General features: G+C 35.4%; 1 protein-coding gene across 1 annotated transcript in view; it reads right to left on the bottom strand.

Moving 5' to 3' along the window:
* The window catches only part of rabgap1l (RAB GTPase activating protein 1-like), a 104,943-nt gene that overhangs the window by 63,880 nt on the left and 27,724 nt on the right, over positions 1-13,339 (bottom strand). The window contains exons 13-14 of the mRNA XM_016462190.1: positions 8,334-8,427; positions 8,062-8,212 (exon numbers count right to left, since the gene is read on the bottom strand). Of these exons, the coding sequence (XP_016317676.1) occupies positions 8,062-8,212; positions 8,334-8,427 (245 nt within the window). The remainder of the gene's footprint in view (positions 1-8,061; positions 8,213-8,333; positions 8,428-13,339) is intronic.

Genomic DNA, 13,339 nt, shown 5'->3' with positions numbered 1-13,339 from the left:
AGGGGGGGGGGGAGCAACTGTACTTTTTGTCCTAGGCCCATGCTTGGGGGTGGTGGGAGTGTCTGGACTGAATAATGGAAGGGGGTCTGATGGAATGATGACGACTATAAAATCCAGAATGCAAAAACAAAACACAATCTCAATGTGATTTCCCATCTGGGCTACAGGAACATAACATTACTATGACTATGACTATGGCTATGTCAAAATCTACTAATTTAAACACAGGGATAATAAATTTTACTATTAATATTTTGAACGGCAATGTTAAAAAATTAAATACATTTAAAGGGATAGTTCACCCAAAAATGAAAATTCTGTAATTAATTACTCACCCTCACACCGTTCCAAACCCGTAAGACCTTCGTTCATTTTCAGAACACAAATTAAGAAATTTTTGATAAAATTCGAGGCCCTGCATCCAAGATCTTTTTGACCCTGCCTAGACAGCAACTCAACTGAAACAATCAAAGCCCAAAAAGGTATTAAGGACATCGTTAAAATATTTAATGTGACAGCAGTGGTTCAACTGTAATTTTATGAAGTTACAAGAACAGTTTTTGTGCGCAAAGAAAACAAACATAGCGACTTTATTCAACAATGCATTGTGGTACTCTCGTGAATGTGCATCAAAGACTGACAGGGAAGCGAAGAAATTGTTAAATTAAGTTGTTAGTTTTGTTTTCTTTGCGCACAAAAAGTATTACTCATAGCTCCATAACATTACAGTTGAACCACTGATGTCACATGGACTATTTTAACGATGTCCTTACAACCTTTCTGGGCCTTGAATGTGTCAGTTGCATAGCTGTCTATGGAGGGTCAGAAAGCTCTCGGATTTCATCAAAAATATCTTAATTTGTCTTCTGAAGATGAATGAAGGTCTTACGGGTTTGGAACGACATGACGGTGAGTAATTAATGACCGAGTTTTCATTTTTGGGTGAACTAACCCTTTAAGGTTCAAAGTCACACTGCGAAATATCAAGTCATAATGAGCTTTTACTTTTTTATTTCTTGTCTTTTCAACTCTGAAGCAGAAAAGAACTTACATATTCACAAGACCTAAGACTGGTTGCCTATAATTGACAATGTCATTATGACATTAAACAAAGAAAACCATATAAAATTGGTCCAAAAAAGTACTGGTTATTATAATATAGCATGATGTTTGGGCAAAATTAAAAAAACAGAATTCTGCTGTAAAAACAGTGGCACATGTTGGTGAAATGTTTAAAAAACTTTGATCCATAACTTGTGGAACAAGATACTACTGAACAACAGTGTCTGCCAGAGGCCCGTATAAATGATTCATCACAAAGGAAGAGAAAAGGCTGGAGAAAACAATGACCATAATCCTCTTCATCTGTCGGTGCCTGAGCTTTTGATCCAAGTGACTCTGTACAGGGACAGGCACGGCAACTCTGGCTCTCATCACCGCATTGGCAGTACAAGTACAGGTCAGGATGACAGCTGGACTTGATTTGGCATTATTTACGGCAACAGTCAGGGCTTTGCTAAATCCACTGCTTTCAAAGACAATATGAAATCAAATTGGACCCTGTTTACGTCATAACTTAATTTTAATAAATGCCCTGGTCTTACGGTGCACAATTAATAAGTGAATGTCTAAGTGAATCTGTAAACTGTGGAAAAGGAAATAAACGTACATTTAAATAAAAAATACATAAGATCACAGTATACATTTAAATGCATTGAAATGTCCAAATCTAAACTACTGTATTATTGATAAAAAAAGAGCTTTAAAGGGATAGTTCACCCAAAAATGAAAATTCTGTCATTAATTACTCACCCTCATGTCGTTTCAAACCCATAACCCATAACGTTTCTGTGCATTGATCATGGTAAAATCCTTGCTGTCTATGGAGGGTCAGAGAGCTCTCAGATTTCATCAAAAACATCTTAATTTGCATTCCGAAGATGAACAAAGGTCTTACGGGTTTGGAACAACATGAGGGTGAGTAATTAATGACAGAATTTTCATTTTTGGGTGAACTAATCCTTCAAGAAAAATACCATCATTAAACCGAGACTAAAAGTTCGCTTACGCTTTATAACCACATTATAGTAACATTCATAGCAAGTTTTCATGTTTTAAATTTTGCACTTGCAGGCAGTCTCAAGGCACGCATGAAGCTGTGATTCAAACCTCTGCACACATGACCAGAGGATATGACTGCATAAAGTGTGTCTCTCGGTAATACAAACTGTCATTTCTGTGTCAGCAGTGAGCTGACCCCTGCGACACAGTCTGATAGCACACACTATGCCGGGGCCGACCCTATCTACTCGACAGTGCAGATGGGGGCCAAAATCCATTACAACATTACAACACCATAAAATGAGGCATGTGTATAAACGAATCCAAAAGGCTCTCTCGTTGGCGAGTGACGTGTCGTTGCGAGAACGAAATCACGTTGTTTGCGGGTTATTGATTCTCAGGGAGGCAGAACGGGTGAATGATGAGGCCGCTAATAGAAGCGCTATAGTTCAGAGTGAATGGCAGCTCAGTCGCTAGATGTTGACTGCATTAAGATACATGTCGGGCTGTGCTGGGAACAGGGGGCTATTGTGAAGGAGGGGCAGCTGGTCGGAGGAAACTGGGATGGCTTTGTGGACAAGTCTCAAACATCTCATACGCTGGGATAATGGCAGCTCACCAGCACATACTACGTGGATAGAATCACAGAATCCTGTTCTAAAAATGAAATTTGCAGTATAACGCGTAACATCATGGAGGGCTGTAAAGTAAAGCGAACTGCAATATGGATTTGGGTCTGTGTGAATGAGTGGTTTGTCTACAACACACACACGCATGTGAAACATAACACAGAGTTTATGAAAAAAAACAATTTCATAGAGCTATATTATTGTAAAATATGTTATTTAATTAAATTGATGTTATTAAATGAAATTTAAATAAAATCTATGAATTTAACTGAATAGACATGATTATTAAAATTTAATTAAATCACTCAAATGGAATCCAGAAAAATTAAAACAGAAAACACTTTAGGAAGAACAAAACAGAATTTGGAAGAAAAAAAAATGATTTTTTTGTGCCCTAAAAATGTAATTTCTGTAACTCTTTTTATAAATTGCGTTTAAACTGTATAAGTTTCATGAATCCAATTAATTAGACAGGCTTTTTGATTATTAAAATTTAATTAAACCCCTAAAAAGGAATACAGAAAAATTAAAATAGAAAACACTAATTTTGGGTAGAATAAAACAGAATTAGGAAAAAATAAAGCAGATTTCATAGGGTCATAAAAATACAATTTCTGTTAATCTTTTATTAAACTGTTGTTAATTGTACACTGTATGTTTCATGATTTCAATTAATTATACAAGCTTTTTGATTATTAAAATTGAATAAAATCAATAAAACCAGAAAAATCAAGAAAAAAATTAAATGGAAAAGAGTGAATTTGGGGGGGAATGAGAATGATTTCATAGAGCCCTAGAAATTTAATTTTTGTTCAACTTTTAATAAATTGTTGCTAAATTGTCATGATTTTAAATAATCAAACATGTTTTTCGATTACAAAAATTTTATTTAGTGGGAAAAAAGCTGATTTTACAGGGCCCTATTTACTGGTCCATAATAAGAAATTGTCTAACTGCATTTGTACATTTTTGGTAGAAAAAAGTCTTCTTTCAATGCAAATCTATTTTTCCCCCCAATTTGTTTCACCTCTGATCACTTAAAACCAGACAATACTGTACAAAACTACCCACACTCAGAAAAAGCAGAACTATTCTTACAAATCCAGAATATGCACTAAACATTGTATTGAAACGATCTGCTATCAAAGATTTCATTACATGCTCCATAAAGACTATAATCTATTTAAGCAGGTTTGTGAAGACTATATAATCAATCCCACAAGCCGTTTGAAATAGAAGGTAGAAAAAATTATATTAATATGAAATGCTGGACGCAGCTCAGTGATCATCTAAATGGCTGAAAGGAGGCTTCTTGGCACGAGACATTCAGGATATTTCATGCTCGGTTACAATCTTGTAATCAAACAATTTACTTCAGCCTAAGGGTCCACGTGCCTCAGCTGATAGTACAATGACTTAACATTGTGCTTTCACATGCCTCTTTAATGTGTAAGTAATTAAACACATAGTAGGTTGTTTGTGAAAATATGGTGTAAAGGTCTGATGATTGAATGTGTCAGACTTTTTTCGGTTTCATAAAAGTAGCATGCAGAACAAATCACTAGGGAACAGTAATTTGAAAAAGAAATGTATGCATTTTATTCTAATAAAAATAACAAATATTTTGGTAATATGTACCATTTATTTTCAATAATGTCATCAAAATCTTAATTTCTTGTCTGTATATAACATTTTTTGTCAGATCCAGCCAGCGTCTACTTTTGGGGGGAGGAACAAAGGCTTTTTAAGCCCTGACTCAAGAGAATAGCACCTTTGGTACATCCCTCATGCATCAGCGAAGTAAAGGTTGCGAAAATGTCAGTTTCACGCTCTCGGAAACACCACACGGGTTGCATTTTCATTGATCCACAGCAAGGACAATGCACACTCAAGAGAGTGTTAAAAAACGTATGGTCAGACACCATTATAGACAGGGTGGAAAGAATAGGATTATGTTTTGATGTGAAAAAGCATTAGACAAGTTAAATGAACCTGACTGATGGGAAACACCGAATTAAAAAACAGAACTAAAATAATTTTCTAAATTATTTATTAATAAAATTAAAATTCATTAAAATATGCAATTAATTAATTACAATTGCGAAATAATCACACATATTAGTAATTTGTTGGAAAAATACACATGCTGAAAAAAAAAACAAAAAAAAAAAACCACATGCTAGGCCAGAGTGGACATTTTTTTATTTCAGCTTACAAATAGAGAAACTGTGGCTAATTTACTCACAAATATTGCATTAACTACCCACGGCACAGTAACCAACCATTAATAACACGGACATCATATATATAGTGTTAATGGCCAGATCTCTGCATGGTGTTTTTATTTTTATTAATAGCGCCACAACTGTTATATTGACATGACCTGCAGTGGAAAATACTTGAAATTAAATTAATGAATAAATTATACTCTCTCCGCGCCCCATAACCCTGAAGGCAGTACGGTGTTCGGTTCAAGGAAAGACAGGAGCGGTTGCGGGAGGAACTGTAGGATTTACGTTATCTGGCAAAGTCTTTCCTCTCGTTCTTCCTTTTCTGTTTTCTCATTCATTCTTTGCCTTCATCCCACACTCCATTCGACACTCTCTTGCAGTGCTGAGGTATTTTATGGCGCCCGTTCACCATCATTCTCATAGCCTGGCATTGATTATTGTGCTGTATTTCAGGAGTTGCTCCTAAAGCAATGATTATTGGCTTGCACATAAAGAAAAACCCAAGTTAACCTAAAAATACCTCTATCAGGACACAAAAGAAGCGGTTGAAGCGGTATTAAAATCAAACCTGAAGCCATGGGGGCTTTTGTGCAGGGTTGCATGTGTTGCAGGGTTATGGCTGGGGGGGTGGGGGGTCTTCAACCACTGACCAAACAATAAATTGATTGTGGCAGGTCAGAACGAGGGCATGCAAGGATGTTCTGGTTTATCCTTACCTCCAGTTTACCTATCATTACACTCCCTGAAAGTTATTTGGTCTTTTACCATACATTTTAGCCGATTCGGAAACAAATCCAAGGAAAGCCGAGGGTTGTAAGTAGAGCTGCTGGCCCGCTTGGTAAGTTACTAATGCGTTACTTTACTAGTTACTTGGAAAAAAGCAATCTGATTAAGTAATGTGCATTACTTGTAATGCGAGTTACGTAATCAGATTACTTTTTACCCCAACACTGTTTGATATAATTATTTTAATAATATCATAAAATAATCATTATAATCTATATCAGGTTGCTCAGTTGCTCTATTTATAAACATACACTTCATATACTTTTTAATTATTATATTATTTATAATTTATGATCAATTATAATTTATATAACTAAATATATTTCTGTGGCAATAATATATTTTTAATAATATCTATTTATTCATATATTTATGCATGTATATTTATAAAATATGCATAAAACAAATATATTCCAAAAATATACCAAATATTCTAAAATATCCTCACCCAAAATATTAATCATATAAATTAAAAACATAAATCAGTGGTGTGCAAAGTGGTTAGTCAATGTATATTAAGTGTTCTATTAATCTTCATTATCACATAAAATATCCATAAATGAAAAATAACCTAACAAATAAATAAAATGTTTGACTGATGAATTGCTTTTAAACTCTAAAACATCAGGTTTATTTTAAAAGTGGAAATTAACAATCATCAAAGCTAAAATGTGGATCACTGAAATAATTTCTTGCCAAATTAGTGGCTGAATACCACAATCTGACCCACGTTTCTGAGTCAACAGTTGGTAGTTCAGTGTGGGAATGTTCCAGTCACTGACCACGCTTGGCGTGAGAACCAGTCTGACCGCAAGAACAACATGAAAGAAATAGCCTTTCAAACATGTAAAAAAGCTGTACCTTGCAAAAACTGCACAGTCCTATTCCAGATAATCAGCCGTCGTAGATCTGTAGCTGTGCTGGAATCGCTTGAATTTGCTGTGACACTGCTTTTTGAATAAGCAATTAGATGCATTCTCATCACTGCTAAAAACATTCGACTAACTCCATTTCCACGAGTTCACGAGGTCAAACGAACATCTGAGCGAAGCATCAATATGGGTAGAAAATATGTTTAGTAAATAAACAGCCTGCTCTACAACAAAGGTTCATCCCGCTGACAAATGGAAACTAGTAAGTAAAGATCATCAATTTTACCCTTGAAAACGCACACAGAGTTTTTCTGTTCTTCAGACCGCTGCCTTTCCTCACTCAAAACGCTTTGAAAGACCAAAGCAGGTCCAAAGCAATTTTAAACCTCACTTCAAAACCACACAAACTAGGCTTGCCGCGATGGACGTTGCTGACGGTGATACCGGTGTTAAGCCGCAACTTGCCCACCGCGTCACCGACCCCCACCGTCGTTTTAATTTTTTTTATAGTAATAAAAATCATTTAGTTCAGTAAAAGAACAGACGCTACAATTAAAAACTGAACGCGGCTGTTCAATGCAGCGTGCCGAATGACAGTCGTATCACAGATCAGATTTCATTTATCCAGTGAGGAGAGTGAGTCGAGCTGACTGACAAGAAGAGTGAGGTGAGACAGACAAGACGATTGCGGATGATTTAGTTTCGTAACGAAATGCAAAAGCGCCTGTTTGGCAATATTTTGGATTTTTAAAAGCCTGTTGACTTTTGCCGTTTATTTGATTTTGGACATTTTTTTAAAACATTCGTTTCTTATTTAATTGGTTCCACATTGTTTTATTTTACTTTATTTAAACTTTGTGTCATTTATTTATTTTATTTGACATCAAGGTGTATGCCGTGCCTCCAAGCTTTCTTACTCATTTTGCTAATAAACGTTCTACTTTCTTATTTATTTGGTTATATATTATACATGTTTACTTATTTCCAGTTTTGTATACCTATTTAAACTTTATGTAAGTTATTTGTTATTTTATATTAGGCATAGCCTGCCCTATAGCATGGTGTATTTTTATTTGTTTTGTTAATAAAAGTTCTATGTTTTATATATACGCTAAAGTGAGTTTGACGTTGTATTTTGTTGTTGCATTCAAGCAATTGACGCCGAATTGCCGCTAATTCGAAAAAGCGAAGGAAAGCCAGGAAAAGAGGGAATGCCCACGCCCCCGCACCTGCGGTGATACCGGTGTTGTCACACGTCGATTGACCGGTGGGAAAATTTCCTCACCGTCACAACCCTAACACAAACTCCCTTGGTACATCTGTTGAGTGTATTTACTAAATTGCAATGAACAAACAAGAAAAAGACCCATAAATGTGGATGCTACATTGTTGAGAAACGTATGCCTGCTAGTTAGCAAAAAATGGGATAGAATGTGACTTTTGCGAAAACAAAAACCAGTGGTAACGGTTGTCATCTCTTACCTTGGTGATTAGGATGCGGTATTGCTCCAGCAGAGGCTGATCGTTGTGGGAGTCAGACAGGAGCTGCCAGACTTCAGCTCGTAAGGCCTCCGGGATCCCAGGCTTCACCAGAGCAGACAGACCCTTGGGTCGCGCCAACAGGTTTCCTTGCCTGACAGGTGGAAGACAGACGGCGTCATTGCAGCACAACAGAGCTGGTATTTTGCAGTCATGTTCAATATGGATTGCGCTCCAAATCTGGTCATACTCTCATGTCGTGCCAAAAGTCTCACCATCTGTTGAGGATCCCTCCCCAGGATTCCAAAATCTTCTCGGGACAGTCCTTCGACACATCTCCTGTCCCACTAGAGATCTCACTGTCGCTATCTGTACAGCGGGGGACAAAGATAAATGTTTGTTAATGCTGTTATTGGTGAAAAACGTGTCATGACGATAATTCATTTAAAACAAATATCGAGAAAAAAAATAACAGCACAAAATATTAGCAATGCATTAAGAATGTAGTACAATCTAAAAAAGAAATTGACTCTTTCATATAATCCATTCATAGTCAATAATATAAGAGAAATTAGATCAAATTTAGCTGAAGTGGTAAACTATAAAGTGCTTTGTTAGCAGGTTAATGAACTCACATAAAACACATCCTATACATACAAGATTAACCAGATTAGAAAACATAAATATAATATTGCGTAATACATCTGCACAAAATGGTGCAAATGCTTAAACGTAAAGTTACACGCTTGTCAGAATGTGTAAGTTGTCATGTGAAAAAGCTCTTTTCATAAAAACATGCTAAAACATGGACACTGAACGAAAGCATAAAGAAATTATAATAGCGTTTTATAATTAGGGGTCGACTGATTATTGCCGCCGATATTAAGCATTTTTATGGTTATCGGTATCGGTCATTTCCAAAACCGATTTGCCGATAAAATAATTTAAAAGCATTTAAAGAACGTTTTTGTCCCTTCTTACTCTTAATTTTAATGATAATTTTCATTTTTACACCAGACATAAATATCGGTTCAAAATATTGGTTATCGGCCTACTTGATCTGTAATAATCGGTATCTGCATCAACACATATCGGCCGACCACTAATTATAATACCAAACTTGTTTTTGTTCAATTATATGTTTAAATGATCAAATATACAGTTTTGCTTTCCACTTTCCCATCAACTCAAATATTATTTTCAGATGCCATTTACTAAATATATTACTAAACAAATATTTTTGTCCAAAGACAAGAACAATGACTACAGGTTATTGTTTGAACGAAATCTTCATGATATTTTGCAAGCAAAAAAAAAGTCAATTATTGTCAACAGTGTAGCGATGTATGAAGCACCGTCATTTTCAAACCAAGCGGGCTTATGTTGGACAACATGGCGAATTCACATAACCAACTTGAAGCAATTGCAAAATCTGCATGGGGAAATCTTCCGTCGTCATGAATTTTGCAAAAAAAACTGTTTTTGTGTATTCCTATTAAAATGACTGAATTTTTATTGTAAATGTGACCACATCTTAAAAAAAAACTGGCAAAATGACTACAGCTATTGAGAGCAATACTTTCCCGAAATTTCACAGACAAATTCTTGTCAATAGTGTAGCAATGTATAAAGCAAATGCCCGAAAAAAATCGCTTGACCACCTTGAACCTGTTGCGAAATCTATGTTGGCAAATCTTTTTCCCAACCTTGTTTATTCCTATTAAAATAAATGGATATGCCCATGAACAACAGTAAATGTAACTGCAAATTAAAACAAACACAACTGTAAAAATAACACTGGCTCTATCAATTATGGCCATATGGTGGGCATTCTGCCACACTACCGCTGCTGTCACGCTTTGAGAGCAATATTTAAACATAACAAATCACGCGTTATTTGTTTTCCGTGCCTTTCTGAATACAGACGCCAACCCATCCCTGCACATCACATCCCCTACACAGCCTGGAACATAACATTTATTTCCATGATCTGCCGTTTTCACTATTATCCTCGCTTGTTTCTTCACAATACCTGCAGAGATTCTGATGATTCGGCTGTGCAGGTTTGGCTGGCGGCTGGCATTGAACATGAGCGGGTATATGCAAATGTTGGGGGTGTGACTATTAGTGATCCCGACTGTAACGTCATTCGGTGTTATGTTCTGATTCGCCTATTTTTCAGTGGTCTTTTGCATGCTCGAGATTTACATAAGGAGGAGGAAACAATGGTGTTTGAGGCTTACGGTATGTCATTTTCACGTACAGAACTGTTATTATTCAACTATGCCAAGGTAAATACAGTTTTCCATTCTATGGCACCTTTAAGATCAAAGTGACGCAATCAGATCCCACTTTAAGCTCAAGTCATATCCCTCCGGTGAGAGTCTACGCCCTGAGTCTCAAAGTGCATCCTGTCCTGTCGTCGCTGACTGCAAATGCGTGTACGTTGTGGGCAAACATCACTCCTACAACTCCCTGCAGGGCAGCACTTCAGATGACTCCATTCAGGCATGTTAGGATGCTGCACGACTCCTTTAAAACACAGCGTTCAGGTGAAATGACAGAATCGTCCTTGCAGCATCCAGAAGACTGAGGTGAGTTATGCGGCGGACGCACCTGCATTAGTCCGGGCCGCGGAGTGCCAAGATTACGGTCACGCCTTGAGGTGATAAAGAAAATGTCTTGGACTTAATGTCTGCAAAGGTCATTAAGAGCCGACCAGCAGACTCTCTGCCCTCCAAGCCCATATCTCAAGGTCTGCGGCCACAACATGTCTGCCGTAAAGATGTTTGGAGGGAATGAACGGCAATGCATTTGGTGGCTTCAACTATGTAAGTCTGAAAAAGCCAGTAATTGTAATTACGGCAAGAAGAAGCAAGATTTTAAAGTAATGATCTTTAAATAATAAACAGAACAGAAACAGAGGGAATTAATTTATGGGTCACCAAACTGAAAACTGCTTTTTGAGCCCATTTACAATGTTCGTGACCTCCAGCGAGCGCCTCAAATGGCGTACATTTTTCAATCCCCGATGTGAGGTCTGGAACACAGTGGTTTCTTTTGAAACGCTTTAAAAGGGCTTCTTTTTACATTTACTGCACAAGTACCTTGGCAACGTTGCAAGGAGAGAGATTGAGATAGGGAGAGAGAGAGAGAGAGCCTTGAGCAGAGCCTCTGTCACAAGGTGACATGGCGGTTTGGTAGCAGATGTGGGCGGATGAATCTTCTTTTCCATCTGCCTCCCCAATAGATCTCAGAAACGGTGGAGAAAGCTGACAAGGGCAAACGCTTCCAAAAACAACAATGACTTTCTTGTACAGCCCAGAAATCGAGGCTTGGAACAAATTGCACAAACCAAAAGATGATATTCGATGAGAACAGCTGAATAAAAAGGAATCATTCATTCATTTAGCAGAAGGTCCACAGAGAAGTTTCACAAGACAAGTTGAGATTTATTAAATGTAGTTACTGCTGGAAAATATTTTAGTGGTAAAGAAATTAAGGATGCATGGCAATATATTGGTGAACATACCAGTCAATATTACCAATACTGCTCATACTTTGGGTTACGTATTTTAACAAACTGCCAACAAACATTGAGTTTTGCACTGACACACTGATCATAAAAAAACAACAAGATCACTAGTTTTAAATTTGCCATGGGTCAACTAACGATTAACCCCAAAATAACCTTTAATTATTTTATTTTCAGATGCTTATACTTTATTAGTATTGTTAGTTATTTTAGCATCATTGAGATACAGTTCTCATTAATATTTTGAATTATTTTGAATTTTAAATGTTTTTTATTTTTATATCATCTACTTTCATTTTAATTTTAATTAAAATTTTAGTAATTTTGTATTTGTATTAGTTAATTTTGGTAATTTGTGTGCTTTTGTCATCTTTATATACAAAGTTGTCATTCATTTTCATATCAGTTTTAGTTATTTTAATACATCAAAATACTAAATGAAAATGAAAAACTAGCTAAAATAAAATAAGTTGACTTAAAAAAAAAATTAAAAAGAAAAAAAAAACTGTGCCGATATCGACTCTGTGGATACATTTGTTCTCTTTAAATGACATAAATTTATATAACACATTCTTCAATTGATTTATGAGCTACAAAAGTTCAGGTAGTCCTATATCATTCATGTTATCAAATATGGGGCCTGACTATGAGGAAAAACTAATTGCTTAGCCTATGGAAATCTGGCCCGTATTATACGTAACAAGACTCGTATTTTATTCCAGCTCTGTTTTGCAAACATATGGAGTTCCTGTATTTATGCTTTGTAAAATGTGAACATCCGCCAAATCTGGCAACCTTTAACATCACCTAAATTATGTAAATAGCCTTGCCCTCAATTCCTTCTAGGCAGTTACATACTAGGGCTGCCACTAACGACTACTTTTATTTCGATTAATCTATCGACTAATTTATCGATTAACCGATTAATATCAACAATTAATTTCCCGCAAAAAATAAACAATTTTACTTAAGAATATTTTATTCAACTATATTTTATTAAACCAAATGAAATTCAAATTTCTATGAAATCCTTTTTTTTAAAGCAAAAGTAAAGTGCAACATAAAGTGCAAGAAGCAAGTGTCCATCTCATAGTCCAAATCACTGAAATCAAAGTTCAGTATTATAGTGTAAGAATGACAACATATCCACATGTTCTAGTTTACTAATAATAAAATTATAATCAAAAAACACTTTTTAAAGGAGTATTTACCAGAATTGTTATTTACCAGAATTTATTTAGGAGAAAAATGTAAATGTGCAGTATTTCTGAAAAAAAAAAAAAAGATGATTTTTTTTTAATAAAATTAATTGGAGATGCTTTTGATTATTAAAATTGAATGGAACCATGGAATCCAGAAAATAATGGAAAACAGAATTTGGTGAAGATAAACTGTAAAACTCAATTAATTAGACAGGCTTTTTGATTAATAAAATTTAATTTAACCATTAAAACAGAGTATAGAAAAATGAAAATGGAAAAAAAACTGAATTTGGAAATAAAACTGATATCATAGGGTCCTATAATTATATAATTAATTTTTTTGTGGTAATAAAAATAGATGTAAGTGAACAATAGCCTTTAAAATTACTTAAAATACATATATAATAACAATGAGGCAATAATAATTAGTTCAAATAAAGTATCAAAAGCAAGAAATCATATGGTTTTATTGAACAAAACTGTTAAAATACATAATGTATTATAAACAATAGAGCTAATGTACATTACGCATTACAACAAAGGC

Source organism: Sinocyclocheilus anshuiensis, unplaced genomic scaffold (genome assembly GCF_001515605.1).
Source record: "Sinocyclocheilus anshuiensis isolate Anshui unplaced genomic scaffold, SAMN03320099.WGS_v1.1 scaffold560, whole genome shotgun sequence".
In the NCBI taxonomy this organism is placed as follows: domain Eukaryota; kingdom Metazoa; phylum Chordata; class Actinopteri; order Cypriniformes; family Cyprinidae; genus Sinocyclocheilus; species Sinocyclocheilus anshuiensis.
The sequence above is the reverse complement of the archived record's forward strand: the minus strand, read 5'-3'. Positions and strand labels throughout refer to the sequence as shown.